The sequence below is a fragment of the Engraulis encrasicolus genome, chromosome 2 (assembly GCF_034702125.1).
Source record: "Engraulis encrasicolus isolate BLACKSEA-1 chromosome 2, IST_EnEncr_1.0, whole genome shotgun sequence".
Taxonomy (NCBI): Eukaryota; Metazoa; Chordata; class Actinopteri; order Clupeiformes; family Engraulidae; genus Engraulis; species Engraulis encrasicolus.
Window position 1 is genome coordinate 37,026,884 of NC_085858.1, and position 20,211 is coordinate 37,047,094.

General features: G+C 43.6%; 1 protein-coding gene across 1 annotated transcript in view; it reads left to right on the top strand.

Moving 5' to 3' along the window:
• The first annotated feature begins 1,161 nt into the window (after positions 1-1,161).
• col1a1a (collagen, type I, alpha 1a) overlaps positions 1,162-20,211 on the top strand; it is a 29,067-nt gene continuing 10,017 nt past the window's right edge. Inside the window, exons 1-32 of the mRNA XM_063187793.1 lie at positions 1,162-1,380; positions 2,840-3,031; positions 3,522-3,541; positions 3,655-3,681; positions 4,189-4,281; positions 5,408-5,482; positions 6,254-6,298; positions 6,797-6,850; positions 8,470-8,523; positions 9,029-9,082; positions 9,395-9,448; positions 9,853-9,906; positions 10,017-10,061; positions 10,592-10,645; positions 11,045-11,089; positions 11,753-11,806; positions 12,731-12,829; positions 13,144-13,188; positions 13,432-13,530; positions 14,257-14,310; positions 14,788-14,895; positions 15,567-15,620; positions 16,282-16,380; positions 16,912-16,965; positions 17,474-17,572; positions 17,756-17,809; positions 17,946-17,999; positions 18,360-18,413; positions 18,545-18,598; positions 18,840-18,884; positions 19,339-19,437; positions 19,955-20,062. Coding sequence (XP_063043863.1) covers positions 1,299-1,380; positions 2,840-3,031; positions 3,522-3,541; positions 3,655-3,681; positions 4,189-4,281; positions 5,408-5,482; positions 6,254-6,298; positions 6,797-6,850; positions 8,470-8,523; positions 9,029-9,082; positions 9,395-9,448; positions 9,853-9,906; positions 10,017-10,061; positions 10,592-10,645; positions 11,045-11,089; positions 11,753-11,806; positions 12,731-12,829; positions 13,144-13,188; positions 13,432-13,530; positions 14,257-14,310; positions 14,788-14,895; positions 15,567-15,620; positions 16,282-16,380; positions 16,912-16,965; positions 17,474-17,572; positions 17,756-17,809; positions 17,946-17,999; positions 18,360-18,413; positions 18,545-18,598; positions 18,840-18,884; positions 19,339-19,437; positions 19,955-20,062 — 2,181 coding nt within the window. The 5' untranslated portion in view covers positions 1,162-1,298. The remainder of the gene's footprint in view (positions 1,381-2,839; positions 3,032-3,521; positions 3,542-3,654; positions 3,682-4,188; positions 4,282-5,407; positions 5,483-6,253; positions 6,299-6,796; positions 6,851-8,469; positions 8,524-9,028; positions 9,083-9,394; positions 9,449-9,852; positions 9,907-10,016; positions 10,062-10,591; positions 10,646-11,044; positions 11,090-11,752; positions 11,807-12,730; positions 12,830-13,143; positions 13,189-13,431; positions 13,531-14,256; positions 14,311-14,787; positions 14,896-15,566; positions 15,621-16,281; positions 16,381-16,911; positions 16,966-17,473; positions 17,573-17,755; positions 17,810-17,945; positions 18,000-18,359; positions 18,414-18,544; positions 18,599-18,839; positions 18,885-19,338; positions 19,438-19,954; positions 20,063-20,211) is intronic.

A 20,211-nucleotide genomic window follows, 5' to 3' on the forward strand; every position in this document is an offset into this window, starting at 1 on the left:
CGCGCAAGAAGATAACCCCACCCAAAACTCATGTCCACCACCTACATGTTGAGAATGCCTCTAAATAATAACTATATTCGTTAGGCAGGCAACAGAGGACAGCGGGGCGAAATTACAAAGGGGAAATTATTTAGTTCCACATAGCTCAGAAGACTGAAGACCTTAATAGCCAGTTTAGTCGTCACCCATCCTCCTCTAATCAGCAGTATTCTCCTCAGACGACCTGCTGCGGGTGGAGAGTGGCCAGGATGAAAGTAGCACTGGCACTAAAAGCACTGCTCCTACGCGGCAGGCCACGTAATCTGCCGGCTAGGAAGTGTAAGGTTACACTCTGAAGAAGTTGACATTTCATAAAACTGTAAATTTCACAAGACTGTAAATCTTAAATGTAAGTCGTCTTTTCCTGCCAACTAACAAAACGAACCAACACCCCAAAGTGTGATTTGCACTGTCCCGAATGCCTATGTGATTGCTATAACAACCTATGAGAGATGTAAGATGAAAAGCACGTTTTCCAAGAAGTAGAAATGTCCTGGAAATGTATAGCAACTGGCATTTCTAAGCACAGTCTCAAGTAGGCTATAAGCCCCACAATGACCAAAGAAAAGAGCATACACTTTTGGAAAGCTGTCATACATCCGCCAATAAAGCTATAATAAAGCTATAATAAAGCCATCCCCCTACAGTTGTATACAATCACAATTACAGAAACATGACATAGCAGACATTTATTATTATTAAATGCAACATATACCAAAAACACCACTATACTGTACTTCACAAGTGAAATCCGCGTTGGGTTGCAGTGACACAATGAAAATGAACCTCCTATTCTGCTCCCAGGAAAAGACATATTGATAGTATCAGCTATGATACCAGCAATAAAGATAAACTTACAGGCCTTGCCTGCTACGTGTCGGCGCGGATGCCATGAGTTGCCGTTCACTTGAAAGAAAAGATGTGATGCTTTTAAGACAGATCCGCCACCTTTTCATTCAGAGCTCATGTTTCTGAAGATGTGGTGGTAAAAAAGTTCCTTGAGACTGCCCCTGGGTCGACCGAAGGAGGGACTCTCTCCACTTAAACGTGAACATGTTCGTGCTGTGAGCCCCGCTCAGCACCTCCCCAAAGCTCTGGAGTATAAAAGCTTCAGGAAAAAGTTGGTAAAGGCAGTAGGGAGTTTCTGCTGGGGTCTGGATTGGAGTTATAGAAGACCCGACCCTCCTGTATGATTGGACTCTAACGGGGAAAAAAGAACTTCTCTTGCCTCAAAGAGTCTACATGTCTAATATTTAGACATGTTCAGCTTTGTGGATATTCGGTTGGCGCTGTTGCTCAGCGCAACAGTGCTTTTGGCAAGAGGACAAGGCGAGGACGATCGTAAGTACAACTTTTTGAGGCGTCTGTGATGGATGCGAGGGTGGTGGTGGTTATGCGCCTCCGAGATATTGCGCAGCTGTGATAACCAGGACTGGAAGCTTGTACCAAAGAAAATGGGTCTGCCACTGCTTCAGCCGTGGTCTGCTGATGTGCCTGAGTGCCTTGCCTTTTTTTCAGCTCTTTGCTCTCATCCACAAAGTCATCTTGGGGCCATTTGTGTTGGACCCCAGAGATGTACAAGGGTGCGTTTTTAGCATAAAACAACGCTGGCCATGGATGGGCCTTTTTAAAAACTGCACATGCAGGCGCGAGCAGTAGAGGCAAGTTGGCGCAGGTTACAGAGCCCTTCTCTCCCAGCGCTATTTGATGTCCCCGAGCTACGTTTTCACAGCTGTGGAGAGTTGGACATGGAGACAAGAGTCAGCAAGGCAAATAACTCTGAAATGTAGTCTCCATTTACTTTATTTTACACTAGTCGATGGGGCACACTTTAATACTTTTTTTTTTTTAAACCAAGTCAAGCATGCAAAGTCAAAAGAGACAGGGTTAACCTTTTCCCTCCGTACTGGCTCATAAATCGTAAAGAAAAGCAACAGCTTATAGCCTAGTTCGACTTATAGCTTAAAAGAAGACAACACAAGTGTCTGTCATGTATATTGCTAAATGGCTAAAATTCACAAAGGCTTATGGAACAATGCGAAGCAGAACAGTATGTGACCAGCATCAGCCCTTCTTGGAAGGGCCCCCAGACTTCACGCCTGTATTGCTTTAACATCTGTCTGAAAGCTTATGGCTGACTGGTGATGTCATGGCGCCATCCAGTGGCTGACACAGGAAGTGCAATAGGTTGGAAAAACCGTTTCACAGGGAATTGCTCCGCCCCTGTCCTTTTTTCCATGATAATTGAAAACACATGCAGACATTTCAGACTTTCCACTCAGGGAAAAACGCACGTCGCTGCCAAGCTGACAGTATTCAATTATTTCACGATTGGCAGTAAACCCTACACGACAGGGAACTAGACCTTTCCCATGCAGAAATATTAACAGATAGCTAGACCCTTCACTCTTTGGTAGCCTAATTATTGTGTTGCAAAGTCATGCCTTCACAGCTCATTAATTTAGATGTTCTAAACAGCTTCCTAAAAACCAAAAATAAATTGGTTAGCCATGTTTTTTATTTATGTATAGGTTTTCATAGACAGTGTAGAATTCCCACGCCCAACAGCTGTTTTTTTTTGTGTGTGTGTGCGTGTGTGTGCAAATACTAATGAAAAACCCATTTGGGTTGCTGCGAGTGGTTCTAACATGTGCCAAGTATATTAGGCCGAGATAAAACAACTTTTGGGCCAGATATGCCACTGGATAAATGAAAATATGTAAAAATAATAATAATAAAAAAAAACCCGCTTTCTGAAACTGAACTGTTGAACTAACTTGGGCCTTCTCTCCTTGCGCAGGCACGGGCGCCAGCTGTACGTTGGACGGCCAGGTCTACAATGACCGGGACGTATGGAAACCAGAGCCATGCCAAATCTGCGTGTGCGACAGCGGAACCGTTATGTGCGACGAGGTCATCTGCGAAGAAATCCAAGACTGCCCCAATCCAGTGATCCCACACGATGAGTGCTGCCCTATCTGCCCCGACGACGGTACGAGCGCAGTCCCGCCCCGCCCCTCACCTCACCACCGACAGGGCCTCAGTTCTTTTGGTTTTTAAAAAGCTTTTTAAAGCTCTTTTTTTAAAGCCCTTTTTGGAGAGGCTCAAGATGCCAAGTCCATCAATCAACCACTGCTGTTTCTCGATTGTTGGGAGTTAACGTTTTTGGATAACCTACATTGGCAAGACCTGGATATACTTCCTTCCCAGTCCTCCTGTGTCCCTCATCAGCGACCAATCGCATGGGATTATAATGCATTATGGCCTCTGCCTGTTTTTTTTTCTCCATGTTGAAGCCTGGCCTGTAGTTTACCTATGGGCCCTGTTCATAGAGCTGTGTTCAAGGCCTACACTAAAGTGAATGTTTGAAACACCTGCATGCACCGCATTAGGGGTAGAGTTTTATAACAAACGGGGATTACTGGGAAGTCACACCTTTTGATTTGAGATTATGACACTTGTTTCCTTTGTTAATTTTATAGGTGCCCAGGGAACCGTTGAGGTAAAGAGATTATGTTTGGATTATGTATTATGTACACCATTATATTATTATTATTATTACTATTATTATTATTACTATTATTATTGATACATGTTGTATTTTCACCTACATAGGGACCCCGTGGACCCAAGGGAGACAGAGTAGGTGTCCACTTCCTCATTCCCAGCATGCTCTCTGTGTTCTTTAGACTTCCACCACATGTGTGCATGTTAAAACTTCCACTTGCTAGCATGTCCCTCTCAGTAGGAGTACGATAATGTTAGACTTCCTGTATAACAAGTGATGCGCTGAGCAGACAACTCAAGTCTACTCATTGGCATGATGACTTCTGACATAGTTTAGCCCCTTCATGGTGCAGTGTTAATTTTAGGCCAAATGATCTGTTCTGTAACACAATTAATTAAGGTTATGCTAACTGTTTAACATGTGTTTGCTTTAATGCAATGACGCGCCTTCTGTTCTCTATTTACTTGCTTTACTATATACTTACAATACTTATTATATACTTACTATCCTTATTATATACTTGCATGTACAGTACTAAACTCACACCTGTCAGTGGCAAGTGGTGGAGGTGACTATGTGTTTACACCAAAGAGTAGAAATCCTCCTAAAAAAAATCCTGTTATTCCCGCTTGCTAAAACAGGGCCCCGCTGGTCCTGCCGGAAACGATGGCATTCCCGGACAGCCCGGCCTTCCCGGACCCCCTGGCCCTCCCGGACCTCCCGGCCTCGGCGGAGTAAGTCTCTCTCTCTCTCTCTCTCTCTCTCTCTCTCTCTCTCTCTCTCTCTCTCTCTCTCTCCCACTCCCTGTCTCCACCCGTCCTGCACAGACACACACACACACACACACACACACACACACACACACACGCACATAGACAAAAAAGACTTCCTGGAAATGGCAGGGGTCAAAGGTTAACCCCTTATGTCACGCCTGGGAATGCCCTGTGTCAGTCTCCCATGCGGGTCTCTGGCGACTGAGCTGGCCTTGGGGGCAGAACTGTCAGCACATTCCCTCACAGCTGCTGATCTCAGACCTGCTGCAGGCCTCTGAGCGTGTGTAGTTCAGCACCAGGGCAGTGGACAGCGCTCTGGACATCACCTACACAGTACAGTGCAGGGAGCTGACCAGGCCATGCCATGCTGTCTGTCTGTCTGTCTGTCTGTCTGTCTGTATGGCAGTCTGTCAGTCAGTCTGTCTGTAGGCCAGTCTGTCTGTCTGTCTGTATGCCTGTCTGTATGTCTGCCTGCCTGTCTGTCTGTCTGTCTGTCTGTCTGTCTGTCTGTCTGTCTGTCTGTATGCCTGTCTGTCATCCTGTCTGTCTGTATTTAAGAATGTAAATCTTAGTTAGTCAGTCAGTGTGGTTGGTTTTCCATGTCTGTGCTGGTAGAGGGCCTCACAGAGCGGGCTAGGTGTGTCTGTGCCGGCTTCAGTTGTGCTGTGATTGAAGCAGATAGGTTTTGTGGCTCACCACAAGGTGATAACACTGGGAAGTGCTTTGACAGGTTGACAGCAGCAATCTAACATCTCCTCTGCATACAGTAAAAGAGGAAGATAGGGACGGTGGAACCTCCTTGCTCCCCTCTCCTTGTCTGTTTTGATGATGATCAGTCAGTTTGTAATCTACTGTAGTGCCATATCAGGCAGCGTGTTTTAACATGGCTGCTTGCAAATTCACACAGCAGCCCAGATAGTTCATCAGTCAACATAGTAAGTCCAGGAGCTGCCAATTTAGTCTGTACAGTTTGGTTTGGTGCATACAGTACAGTTGTACCAAATGTGTATTTGGTGTAGGAAATAAAGGTGGAAAATAAAAATGCAAGACTTGACTAACCTCTGTCACCCCTTTTGTCTCCCAACAGAACTTTGCTCCTCAGATGTCTGGCGGATTTGATGATCCATCCAAGTCCGGCGGCATGCCCATCCCTGGACCAATGGTAAGACAGCATACACATGAGCACACACGCTTATTGGACGGCTTCTTTTAACAGTGAAGGATGGTGGAAATGGAAACTCACGATCAGACATAACACAGAAACAGATGGAAGGTAGCGATCTCAAACAAACAAAATAGATGACCTATCCAGGCCAATGAAGGTCATACATTGAATATGACACAAAACACCATCATTCACTGAGACAGATTCACACACAGTTTCCCTGACACAGTTTCTCTGACAGAAACAGAGTTGTGTTTCGGTACACACACACACACACACACACACACACACACACACACACACACACACACACACACACACACACACACACACACACACACACACACACACACACACACACACACACACACACACACACACACACGGTAAAACAATATACACAATAATACATTTTAACAGCACACATACATTATCTAGCATTAGTCCTAGGCCCTTGGCAGTTCATACTGTAGATACACTTGGGAATGCACATGTGTGGTTGTGCTCATTACCAGCCTGTAAGGTCAAACTAAGGTCATACAAAGGTCAACCAGATCTGTGAACTTGGTTGACCCAATTAAATTAAGACTACACAAAAGTACATCCAGTCTACACTATTATTAGAAACCCTTCACATTTTTGACAGAATGCAGTATGTAGCATGCAATTAAATATACTTTGCCAATTAAACAAACATCTTGCAATGTTTTAAGTGGTGTGCACTCTCTTCTCTCCTCTTCTCTTCTCTCTCTCTCTGTCTCTCTCCAGGGCCCAATGGGACCTCGTGGACCTCCCGGACCTCCTGGTGCAGGCGTGAGTATATTTTTGTCCTTTTTTCTTTTATCAACTCTCATATGTGTCCTCCCTCCCTGCATGAGGGTTTGGACTTGGGCCTGCTATGAGCTCAGCCACTGCTATGAGTCTCCCCCCACGCCTGCTGCTGTTGTTGGCGTGTTTTAACTTGTAATATGGCTTGTGGTGCGCTGCTGCTGATTTTAGAGCGAGCAGCACCCATACTTTTTAGCCTGCGGGTGTCTATTCTGGCTCTGCAACCAAGGCCAGTGTATAGCCACATAACTATTGTTAATGCTTTTTGAATATAGTATATGCTGTTGTATGGAGTGTATTTAAAGTAAAGTATATGTTTAACATGTGTTTCAACTGAGACAGTGCATTTTCAATATAAGTATTTTCCCCAATTGCCCCAGCTGTCACAGTTAAGTTTTTGCTGTTATTGCATGCTAGTAATGAGTGCTTACAGTGGTGGACAGTGGTGACCTGATGTTGTCTTTCTGTCTGTCTCCTCTACAGGGTCCTCAGGGTTTCACTGGCCCCCCTGGTGAGCCTGGTGAGGCTGGAGCTCCTGTGAGTACACGCACAATGTCCCCACAAAATGCACAAAATACACACACAGACCCCATGATGCACAAAAACACAGACACACAATGTCCTGACAAAACACAGAAAACATACATACATACATACGCATACACACAAAAATCTGAAAATATGCACGTGTAGTGCAAAACATACTCAATATGTACACAGAGTGGTCACAAAAACATGTCATATAAGTTTGCTAAGTAAGGCAAATCTGCTACGCGTGCGTAGTCTCCGTATTGTGATATTGCACGAGGACACATTGCAGACAGTTAAACGTAAAAGCAAGTCGCCTTGCTGCCTTAAGTTTGTACGTAAGCCAAACTTCAGAAAGCCCTGAATTGAGTTAAGTCTCGAGTTGATTTAACTTAAGGCAGCAGGACAATTGGGTTAACATTCCTCAAAAGGTCACACTGGTGCACTGTCAGCAATGACCTTGTCACCTTACTGCTAATGCTAGCTAAAACTATTTAAACACATACAGTTGCCTGCACATGCTATTGCTCACTTGCTAAGTAGACTTTTTGTCCTCAAAGACAGAAACACAACTACAGATTACAGATAGAACATATTATCACATTGTTCAAACAAATATACAAACAAATGCGCAAACCAACACAAGAGCAAATTACAATGTACAGTCTACACATTTTCTCACAGCACACACAGTTAACTTGGTAGTGTTACTTTAACACTTAAAGGAACAGTCCACCCCTTTTCACATATTTTCAGTACTTCCAGTAATAATTCCAGTAATTCATGAATGTGCATATCATTTTATTCTCACTGTTTTCAGCACCTAGATTTATTGGTATCAGAATTATTAGCATAGCTTAGCATAATCACTGGAAGTAAATGGGAGCATTAGCATCAAGCCACAACTGATCAGAGGGCGGGATAAAATACCTGTTGCTTTCTGGTGAATATTACATTCATTTTAAAGTACTTTATGAGTACATTTGACGATGTTTTGTTTGCTCCCATAGACTTGCATTGCTATGCTTATTTTGGTTATAGGCTACTGTTAAGTAGGCAATGCGAACACATACTGTTGACGAACTACATATGAGCAATTTCTTGAAACTACATCTGAGGAATTTCTTGAAATGAGGTGGACCGTTCTTTTAAGTGAATCACCAACTAGGTTACATTTGACACTTACAAAATTGACTGTGTACGCCAAGGCCACATCTTCTACAGACCTTATTGTACACATCATATTATTCAAATTAGAATGCAAACAAGCACAAAAACACACACAGACCCTGTGATTGGTAAGATGTTCACACACACACACACACACACACACACAGCATCAAACCTGTCGGTTCTTGCACATAGAAGATTACCAATTCAAAATGTGCCAGTTCTAGAAATAGACAGGCTCACAACAATTGCACAAGCTATTCATCATCATCATCATCATCATCATCATCATCATCATCATCATCATCATCACCATCATCATCACATTATTCAGACATACACACGAAAATACATACAGATTATTCAGATATACACACAAATACATACAGATTGTGAGGACTGTCAGTATATATGTTTTCTTACCAGTGGCTCTTGTCCTCTCTGCCTGTATGTCATAGGGCCCCCTGGGACCCCGTGGACCTGCTGGACCCCCTGGCAAGAACGGAGAGGATGTAAGTTGATATTGCAGAAAATGCAGTTTTTCTCTCTAAAAAAAGCACAACAAAAGCAAAAACAAAGAGATTGTTTTTTGTCAAGATAGTGCAAATACTGTATATGAAGTGTAGACTCTATTGCTTGCTTGTGATGTAAGACAGGTGCGAATGCACTCCAGATTAGCATTGGACTCGACATGACACTGTATAGCAGTTGTATAATGAGCAAACTCACCTGGATGATTGAGAGTCTTGACACATAGATTTAACATTTGATATATTAAATAGTAGGCCTATATTACCGTACGTGTGCAACATGTAATCTATAAGCACAGTGCGATGTATTGGGGGTAGAGGAAATGGGGATATTTTAAAGATTTTAAGCAACGGGGGGGCTTATCTAGCAGGACTGTTTCCGTTATAATGCAGGAACAGTGGGCCTGCTGTTATGTATTGATTGTTGAACTGGATCTAATGTTAGCGTCTTCCACTTCCTCTGCTTCTTTTCCTTCTTCCTGTTTAGGGTGAGTCCGGCAAGGCTGGTCGCAATGGTGAGCGTGGACCCAGTGGCCCTCAGGTGCGTGTTTATATTTTTTATTTATTTTCTATTGTCATCTCAGACATACTGTACATACAATGCTCTCTACATGTCTAGACTCATGTAAAGAGGAAGTGTGTGCCATTGGCTATGCCTATGACTGCTCACATATTGTACTGCATGTCGTTAACCCATCCTATAACTATTGATTTTCATCTTCTTTATTTGCGCTATAACATCATTCCTGTCATGAATTGTGATTGATTCCTCAACATGGAGGAAGCACTCTTCATCACATGACCTGAGCTGACATGACATCACATGACATGACATCACTTCCTCTCTCAACAGGGAGCTCGTGGATTCCCCGGAACCCCCGGACTTCCCGGAATCAAGGGACACAGAGTGAGTATCTACACCATGCACACTTGTTGTATTTCTCTTTACTTTCATTGTTTTTTTTGTTTTTGTTTTGTAATCATAGCATAAAGTGCAATCAACCATCCAATGAAGCTTCTAGAGCTCATTGGGTGTCTTTTGTGACAGTGGCTACGTTTACATGGCGTTTTTAAATTCTGAATGAATAATTCAGAATTAATATGTTCCTTTGAGTTTACTTTGATCTTTCATTTAATTCCGAATTGTGAATTGTGAATTGTTTACATGACGTTTTCAAAGCGGAATTAAGCTTCATTCAGAATTAAAGTGAGTTAATTCTGAATTAAATGTCTGATGTAAACTTAGCCAATCATGTCCAAGGCCATTTCTCAGAATTCATCAGCTCACATCTTGGTGCTTATGTCTTTCAGGGATTCAGCGGTCTTGATGGAGCCAAGGGAGACTCTGGCCCTGCTGGACCTAAGGTGAGCACTGACCTATGACCTACCTAACCAATGCTTGCTCTCAATAAAAAAAACACTACATTTCCCATAATGCAGTGGTAGTAGTAACATCACTGTGCCTTTGCCTACAGGGAGAGGGTGGTGCACCTGGAGAGAACGGAACCCCCGGAGCCATGGTGAGTAGTCCTTCTTCCGCCTTCAGAACTCTGTTTCTCCCCTCCTAGAACTGTCCAGACTTCTGGTTACACCCGATTTAGTCCAGCCACATACTATGGAAGTCCATATGACAGCAGTCCATATGTTGTCCATAAAACAGCAGACATATTTAACCTCATTCAACCTAAAACTATTGATTAATCTGCAATTCAAAATTGGACATTTGGAAATGTAGAGTTCAGCTCATATTAGTTTTCCTACCAAGCCTCCTTTAACCCCTTAAGACAAGCCATTATAAATTAGCTGTTACCAGGATGGCAATGACCAAGTCATAATGAATTACTGAAGGCACTGTGCAGTAGTGGTAGTACTATAGTAGTTAACTTTCGCTGTCTATTACAGCGTGCCTCAGGAGGTACAGCGTGCATTAAGGGGCTACAGGACTATCTCTTTTTGTCTTCCTCAAGCCTCCTTTAAAGGACTATCTCTTTTTGTCTTCCTCAAGCCTCCTTTAAAGGACTATCTCTTTTTGTCTTTCTGTCTCTCTTAGGGACCCCGTGGTCTGCCTGGTGAGAGAGGCCGTGCCGGACCCAACGGTGCTGCTGTGAGTATTCAAAGTTTCCATGAAAATGACCCTTTAGACCTTCGTCAGAGAATAAGTACCCAATGAGCTCTTACACTCTGAATGCCTCCAATAGACTCCAAGAAATATGTCTAGAATCCAAGAAATAGTATCTCAATGACATCACCACTTAAATTATCTAGAGGGAGAGCATCTTTCACATAGTCAAATGTCTGTATAGAGCTGATAATAGGGTCTACTTATCCTCTGTTAATGGAAATTTCGGCAAAAACAGCACTATTTTGCTGTTACTAGTCCAGAATAGCCTTCATAGTTGCACATGAAGGTTCAGGTTCCACATTGCATAACACAGACGATAGTGTCCTTATGCTTATCCATGACCATGACAGTCCCATAACATTCTTCCCCCTATTTTTGCAGGGTGCCCGTGGTAACGATGGACCTGCTGGTGCTGCTGGACCCCCTGTAAGTATGAAAACCAAGATAGCATTCTAAGCTCTATTGCATGTGTTATTAATGTGTTATAAACCACGGGACGCAGGAGTGATGCTCTGTGTTGTTATAACCATGATATAAAGGGTAGCCAATGAATAGCCAAAATACGAGCTAGCCATGGAATATGACCAAAATATTTACATGCATTCCTACTTAAAGGTGCACTGTGTAATATTTTTAGTAGTTTATTTCCAGAATTCATGCTACCCATTCACAAATGTTACTTTTTTTCATATTTACCATGACCTTCAAATTCTAAGTATTCATTATGAATTCAAAATGGCATTTTTCATACATGAAGACAAGATCTTCTCCATGGTCCGCCATTTTGATTTTCGAGAAATAGACATTTTTAGCTGAAAAATGTACTGTACTTCGGCCATACTAATACATTTTAGTTTATTACTTGATAAATATTCATAAAAAGATCAAATTTGGCCATAGCCAGCACAGTTTGAATGAGCAGCATAGTTGCAATACCTACTTTGGCCACAATCTTACACAGTTCACCTTTAAATGTGGTCCGTATTCAATGGTAATGGAACTTCAATTAGCTGATACTTAGCATGCCTGTCAATGATGTGTCTCAGTAGTGTCTTGTGCTCATGTCTTGACTGTTTTTCTCATCAATAGGGCCCAACTGGACCTGCTGGCGCCCCTGGCTTCCCCGGTGGCCCTGGAGCTAAGGTAAGTGATCTGCTTTTAAAAAATATATATTTTCCTCATGTTTTAAGGTCTGAATCAAAACTCAACATTCCCCTTATCCTGAATTTCCCCCTGGGGATCAATAAAGTTACTCTACTCTACTCTATACTGAAATAGTTCTGTTCAAATCCTTTAAAAAGTGGGGTATTTAGATCAGGCTTTAGCAGCTTAGCATCAGCTTAGCAACAAGTAGCTTTTAGGTCAACAACAAAACCATTTTTGTTAGATTTACATAGATGTCCGCTAAAGACCAATCCCATGAGCATAAAACAGAGAAAACTGTCCAGAATCATGACTTGCAGACTCATTTCCATAACTAATGGAAGCCAGTCATCTGGGGGTTTTCTTAAACCTGAAATTGAAACCTATTTTGAGCTTCTCAAAAGATGCAACACTCAGACACTCAAAAGCAGCAATGCTGAAAAGACTACATGTCAGAGTATGGTATTATGTAGATCCCACTCCAATAACAGTCAACATTATGTAAATGATTATGTGACCGAGCCATGACTTACTTTCTTTTAATAATTCAGCATTTCCCACCACTGGGAGAATCATTGTAGCTAGTTCCCTGTTAGCTATTTCCCATAGTCAAGTCATTGGGAGAATCATACTAGCTAGTTTCCTGTTAGCTATTTCCCATAGTCAACTCATTGGGAGGCCAGGCCAGGTCACAGACTCATGAAGTCATGTGCTCATAGACACATGTGGCCCCGCCCAGGCTAGGTCATGGAGTCATGCAGCCACAGACACATGTGTTAGGTCATGGAGTTTCTCCAGGTCTGATGATGTGTCACGGGTTCAAACAATGACTAGCACATGCAGACTCTTGTCGTGTCTGCTTATGATGTCATACTGTTTACACATGTTAACCGTGTGTGTGTGTGTCCTCTGTCTACCCCATAGGGAGAGGTTGGTGCCCAGGGTGCTCGTGGTGGTGAGGGACCTGCTGGAGCTCGCGGTGAGCCCGGAAACCCCGGACCTGCTGGCCCCGCTGGAGCTGCTGTACGTATAATCTGCTTTTGTTGTTGTTTTTGTTTATCTTTTTTTGTTTGTCGTATCTATACTCTTTGATGTTGTTTGTTGTTGTTACTCTGGTCCACTGGATCTGTTGTACAAGTATGTACTTGTTCTTGTTGACACTGTTCATCTCTTCAGTTTGCTTGTATTTACTCTCTTGTTTGTTCTTCTTACTCAGCATGATTTGTTGAGATGTATGGATGGCACTGACTGGACTGATTCATAACAACCGATGTTAACCATCATTGTTTTTTCCCTTTTCTCTCTCTTTTTTTACCTCATCTTCTCTATCCTCACAGGGAAACAACGGAGCTGATGGTGCTGCTGGTCCCAAGGGTGCCCCCGTAAGTTCACAATTTCAGCTTCCTTATGATTTCTTTTTAATACAGAATTATATGTATTTCCTCATTTTGTCCTGTTCTGGGTTAGATTTGGCTAAAAAAAACTATTTTCACTAAGATGGACTATGCTGTAGCTCTCTCTGTGTTGTGCTGCTAGTAGTCTGTCAAGCTAGTCGGCAGCCATATTGTGTCTGTCTAGCGGTAATGTGTGTAAAATAACAAGCGTCTCTCTGCTGCCCCCTACAGGGTGCCGCTGGTGTTGCTGGAGCCCCTGGCTTCCCTGGACCCCGTGGTCCACCCGGAGCTTCTGGTGCCCCCGGAGCACCTGGTGCCAAGGGAAACACTGTGAGTGCCGTCATGCCAAACACGTTTTAGTCAAGCACTTTTACTGTGTTTTGTTCAGCTTACTAAGAACTGAAGCTGAAAACATTCATAGGTGTGAATGCTTACTGATAGAGCAAAATTACCGTAGAGTTACTTGCATTGTCATGCAGGGTGACTCCTAGAGTGCCTCACTCACAACCTTCATTCCAAACACAGTTTTTTCGGACAACATTTTTGGGTTTTGTTTTGTCCATTTGTTTGTTTGTTTGTTTAGTGCATTCATGGGAATGGATAGGCCTACTGTCCATTAGTGATTGTAGAATATTATGCATTTTCATGCAGGGAAACACTGTGGTTCAAGCAATCACAGTCATCACATGAAGCACATTTTTTTTGCAGAGGAATTTGACTTTGACAAATTTTAACTGTTCAGTTTTTTGGAAAATATTCAGTGACGCTAGTGCAGTGCACACTTCACATGCATTGCTTCCTCCCTTACTTGTTGAATTGTTTTATTTCTTATTTATTAACTTGCTTAAAAGTTATTTTCCTGCATTTATTATAGAAGGACAATGCATATTAGCTAGATGCACCCAAATCCCAAATACAGCTGCACGGCTAATTTCCACAGACAGTGCACCCACAGCAAGGACCATGGAAATATTTTTTATGATGTGAAATATGTATGATATGTGTGTAAACAACAGCGATGTGTTTGTAAACAATGTGTTTATCTGTATCCCCCAGGGTGAGGCTGGTGCCCAGGGACACAAGGGAGAGGCTGGCGCCAAGGGAGAGTCTGTGAGTACCTGTCTGCCTGCACACCTGTGCCACCACACAAATGCTATTATTTTACATTACATTACAGTACATTGCACCTAATGGACACCTTCCCACAGTGTACTCGTGCCACCACCACACAGATCGTAATTAACAATATTGACTGCTGCACCTGCTGTATGCCACTTAATGAACTGGAGTACCCAACCAGTGTCACAGTGCCCAGTCTATCTGTACATTCTCATAGCTCATTGGTTGCCATGAAACATTACAGTGCTCTTGACCCTTGACCTTTGGAACACCTCAAAGAATCATCACACATCAGCAACACAGACACACACACACACACACACATGCGTGCGCACACACACACTGACACACACATATCAGCAACACACACACGCGCACGCACACGCACACACACACACACACACACACACACAGACACAGCCGTCTTGCCTAACACTCTGTGCTTGTGTTGTTGTGTGTCTCTGTCAGGGAGCCCCAGGAGTTCAGGGACCCCCTGGACCCGCTGGAGAGGAGGGCAAGAGGGGAGCCCGCGGAGAGCCCGGCGCAGTTGGAGGCCGTGGAGCACCTGGCGAGCGCGTATGTACCCCCCCCCCCCAAAAAAAAAAACAGCCCTTATTTCCTGTCTCTTTATCGCCCTCATTCAGCACCCTGGCCTTTTCTCAATGCCGAGTGTTCTAGCCTTCCTAGGACGTGAAACGCCCAGTGATTGGATACTCTTTGGTGAACTCCGCAGATTATCCAATCACCAGGCGTTTCACGACCTATCACTTGCCATTGAAATGGGGCCCCTGTTTCTTGAAAGCGTTGTGGCTAGGCACTTAGCTACTTAGGAGGTTGTCAATGGGAAACTGCTTTGCAACCAAGCGAGTTTCTAACTTAGTTAGCAACAATGCTGCCGAGAAACACACCCCTGTCTTCTTCACATTACAATGTGTCTTATATACGGTAACGCTTCCTGTATATGTTTTACTAAGATGGTAACTGACCTTGAGTATGGGAAAACACATTGCATATTACTATTTTGGAACTATTTATGAATGTTTGAATGTACATTTTCAGAATGTTTGAATGTACATTTTCACCCATACCATGACGATTATTGCAGTTTACTTCATGTGTTAAGAGTGATACTGACACACAGTGTACTACATGTTCTAGTAGTAACAATTTACAGGTATAGAGAAGTATGCTTTCTTCTACTGAGTTTGTAAAGAAAGTAAACGTGTGTATTTCTCTCTCTTTCTCAGGGTGCCCCTGGTAGCCGTGGTTTCCCTGGTGCTGATGGTGCTGCTGGAGCCAAGGTAGGACACAAAATATGAAATACATGCATAATATATTCCACATCTTTGAGTTCGGAGGGACGCCCATGTCCTTAGTTTGAATTATATTGGGTAATGAGGCGTATGGCACCCCCTACTTCCCTAGATGGCACCCCTAGAAGATCCACTACACCCAGTAACAGGGGTTTGAGGATACCAACACACCCTCATGTACAGTCCATAATGAATGGAAAATCAACTAATACAATCAATCCATCCATCCATCCATCCATCCATCCATCCATCCATCCATCCATCCATCCATAAATTCAAAGGTAGTTCCTCCTCACAGAGGGTGGTAGTCATACATAATCAACTCTTAAGCCCTGTCCAGTGCCACCCTGCTCATTAGTGAGGACAGACAGTATATTGATGCAACAATTTTGAAAGATGGCACGCCTGCAAATTATGCCGGAAATTGGCACTTTAAAGCTATGTCCCCCTTCCCTGTCTTGCCCTGCGCTTTTAGGTAGCAACCGCCCATAAAGTGTGGCACCCTCAATTACGCATAGGGGCACCCCCAATTGCACAAGGGTGCTTCAATCCCACCCATGTACTGTATTGATGTGCCCTGTAATCCCACTAATGTTCTCCGTCCTGTCCTGTCCTGTCCTGTCCTGTCCTGTCCTGCTGTGTCCTCTAGGGAGCAACTGGCGAGCGTGGAGGCCCTGGTGCTGTTGGCCCCAAGGGATCTTCTGGTGAGGCTGGCCGCAACGGCGAGCCCGGTATGCCCGGAGCCAAGGTGAGTACGATCGACCCCAAATACCCACAGATCCAATATCCAATACATCGATCGAAAGACATTGGTCTTGAATCTTCTTGTCCATGGCAAAGTAGGCGAAAAGTAGGCTAACTTGCCAGCTGTCTGCTTTGGTCTCGTCACTTTTAGCCTGCTACTGTATGTACGTTTTGGATCCGCAGATCCATAAATTTAAACAAATGAGAAAAGGATTTAATTCAGTTTAAACATGTAAATATTTTAAAATGTTGTGACTTGCCAGAAGTCTGCAAAGGCTGATGACTTAAAAAAAAAAAAACACTAGACACTAGCAGGTTTTGTGAAAAATCACGTTATCAACTTGTTTTTTTCCAAATCCTTAACATTGAATTATGGCCTGTTACCTTTACACTTTAACAGAATCAAAACATAAATGTCATAACAAAAAAACCATACACCAACCAGTATGTGTTACTTTGCCATGGTGTTTGACCTTTTTCTCCCGCATGCTTGACCTTCACTTGACCTCTTGTACCTATTGTCCTTCTCTTGCAGGGTATGACTGGTAGCCCTGGCAGCCCTGGACCCGACGGCAAGTTGGGACCCAGTGTAAGTCCAACAGTTTTCTTTATCATTTATAAAACCACTCAGCACAACCTACCTCACAGCATCCCCTTCTCTTCAACATTTGTGACCGGATTTCAATACCAGAATCACATCTCAAAGTGAAACTGAGAAAATCGCCATTAAAGGATTTTTCAACATGACCCTTCTCTGCAAAATTGGCAAAACCACACAACACAAGTTACCTCGCTGCACCTGTTGACCAAATTTACCTCATTTAGCTGGAGGTATCCCCATGACCTACACTTTAGCGAATGGATTGCTTCACGAATAAAGCCAACTCAACAGAAGACTACCTAGTTAATAAAATACATTCTTTGGTGCAGAAATCTGAAACATTGTACTAGATTTTATTTGGATATTGATCCAGACAGAAGGAATGTCTCTCTCCCTCCCTCCCTTCCTACAAGCCATCACAAACATAATCCCCATGACATTGCCTTTGACTGAGACTAATGAATGTCCCCACTCCACTCCTTGCTGACCCTCACAGGGACAACCCGGACAAGATGGCCGTCCCGGACCTCCCGGCCCCTCTGGAGCCAGAGGCCAGCCCGGAGTCATGGGATTCCCCGGACCCAAGGGAGCCGCTGTGAGTACACAACCTTTCACCATTTCACAGCTTATACACAACGAGATTTTATATAAGAAGATGACAACACTCATTAGCACTACAGTAAAACTTGTCTAACCAACATGTTTTGCTGACCAGCGCGACTGAGCTAGCTTCTTCATGATCTGAGTCATGTTTTCATTATCTTGTTGTCCTGTACAGGGTGAGTCTGGCAAGCCTGGCTCAAGAGGCGAGGCTGGACCCCTTGGCCCAGCTGTAAGTATACCTCATCTTGTACCCATCTCCTACCGACCACATCTCATCACTAATGGTATTGCTGATACCGTGCCTATGAAAGGCACACTGCAATGCGTTTCTGTTACTGATAAGTCTTGTTGTTTGTCCTCTACAGGGTGCTGCTGGCAAAGATGGTGATGTTGGTGCTCCTGGTGCCCCCGGCGCCGCTGTGAGTACCATCCCTCCTCCGCCATCCCACAGTGCACTGCTCTCGACTTTCACATCCACGTTAACACATGGTAGCATGTACTGTATATACTGACGCTAATTGCTAAGTTGAACAAGTACTGCATCACAATGCCAAGGCACTTATAAGCCATTTACACACAGTGGTTGACCAATGCTCTATTGCAATCAAACAGCACATGAAATAGCAACCCTCATCCCACATGTACTCAACCAAAGCTCAATAACAATCAAATAGTACATCAAATCACAACCCTAATACCAAACACACTTAATCACTATGCTATTTTTGTGTTCCGGGTGTGATTTTTGATTTGTTTTGTTCTGCTCCTTCTCCCACTAGGGTCCTGCTGGAGAGAGAGGCGAGGCTGGACCTGCTGGTCCTCCTGGATTCCAGGTGGGTGCTTCCTCCTTTGCCTTCAGCTCTTCAGTTATAACACATACATTCACACCCTCAACATAAAAAACAAGAGTGTTTGATGTTCTTGGTTATCTTATGTTCCTTCTCTTTGCTGTCCCTATCAACAGGGACTCCCAGGACCCCAGGGAGCCACTGGCGAGCCCGGCAAGATTGGAGAGCAGGTGATTAACTTTGATCCATCTAACTTTGATGTGTGAGCCATCTGTTTCCACAGTGTTAGCATCATTTTATAAGCTACATGTATGGCGGGTTGCAAATATTCATAGCAAGTCTAAATCTAGTATAGGCTGGTTTCTTATAGACTTGTGAGCCGTACTGTAGTACATGGCCAATATCTTGTAAGATGCAGAAAAGACTCTGAAGGAAATGCAACATCATAATCATTTCCTTTTTTTCCTACAGGGTCTGCCCGGTGAGGCTGGTGCTGCTGGACCCGCTGGATCCAGAGTGAGTATTGCTCATTTAATGATCAAGAAAAGATCCTTATCACACCAGATCCTTCAAGAATCGTCTACTGATACTGATCATCTATGTGCACGTAGATCCAGAAGTTAATGTGCATGTCTTCAATCCTACAACCGCAACAGTATTTTTATCTAGATCTGACCCATGTGTGTTTCGATATGCCTTATCAAGCCAGATCCATTTTACACCTGATTGATTAACCTTTAAGAGTGTGGGTTTTTGAACATTCTATAAAAAGAATATGTTCTATAACAATGCAAGATTCTAAAATTCTAAATTGTATTGTATGGCGGGCAGAATTCTATAGAATATTCACTGCCCGAACATTCCCGTCACACCAGTGTGACAATACACTCTTAAAGGCTATTATGACTGTCACTACAGTGTTTGTGTAGATCCAGAAGCTCATGTTTTTTGTTGTCTTGTTGTGTTCCAGGGCGACAGAGGATTCCCCGGTGAGCGTGGTGCCCCAGGACCTCTTGGCCCTGCTGGAGCCCGTGGTTCCCCTGGCTCTGCTGGTAACGATGGTGCTAAGGTGAGCGACAACCATCAAGATGGGCAAACCAACCAATTCAGCTCTGTGTATGTTTGTCTTGGTAATATCACAGAGATAATTATACCAAGCAATCCAGCAATCTCAGGTACTTGAGTTGCTAATGTAACCAAGATGATGACACCACCAACAATCAGGCCCTGTATTTGTGTCATTAACATGACTGAGATTATGACCAATCCAATTAGCTCAGTGTTGTTGTGTTGCTAATGTCACCAAGACTATGACACAACCAATCAGGTGCTGTACTTTTCTCGCTAATATCACTGACATAATGACCAGTCCGGTTAGCTCAGTGTTTGTTTTGCTAATGTCACCAACATGATTACTCTAGCTAACCTTGCAAACTCGGAGACATCAAGAACGATTTCTACAACACTCATTGCAAGAACAACGTCAACTACCATGGTTTTAACTAGCTCATCATCACCCAACAAAACTAACTCCATACATTTTGCTCTCTCTCTCTTCTCTCTTGCCGTTTCTCCTCTCCCAACAGGGAGATGCTGGTGCCCCAGGAGCTCCTGGTGCCCAGGGACCCCCCGGACTGCAGGGAATGCCCGGCGAGCGCGGCGCTGGTGGACTCCCAGGACTTAAGGGCGAGAGAGTAAGTTCATAGTCTGAAATTGAACTGAGGGCACCCCTGACTCAAGTCACCCAAAGACAAAGAATAGCAGGGTTGAGGGGTGCAGGGCAGGCATGCTAATTAAAATTAATTGACACAAACATATATCATCCATCCAAGGTAATTTCCAC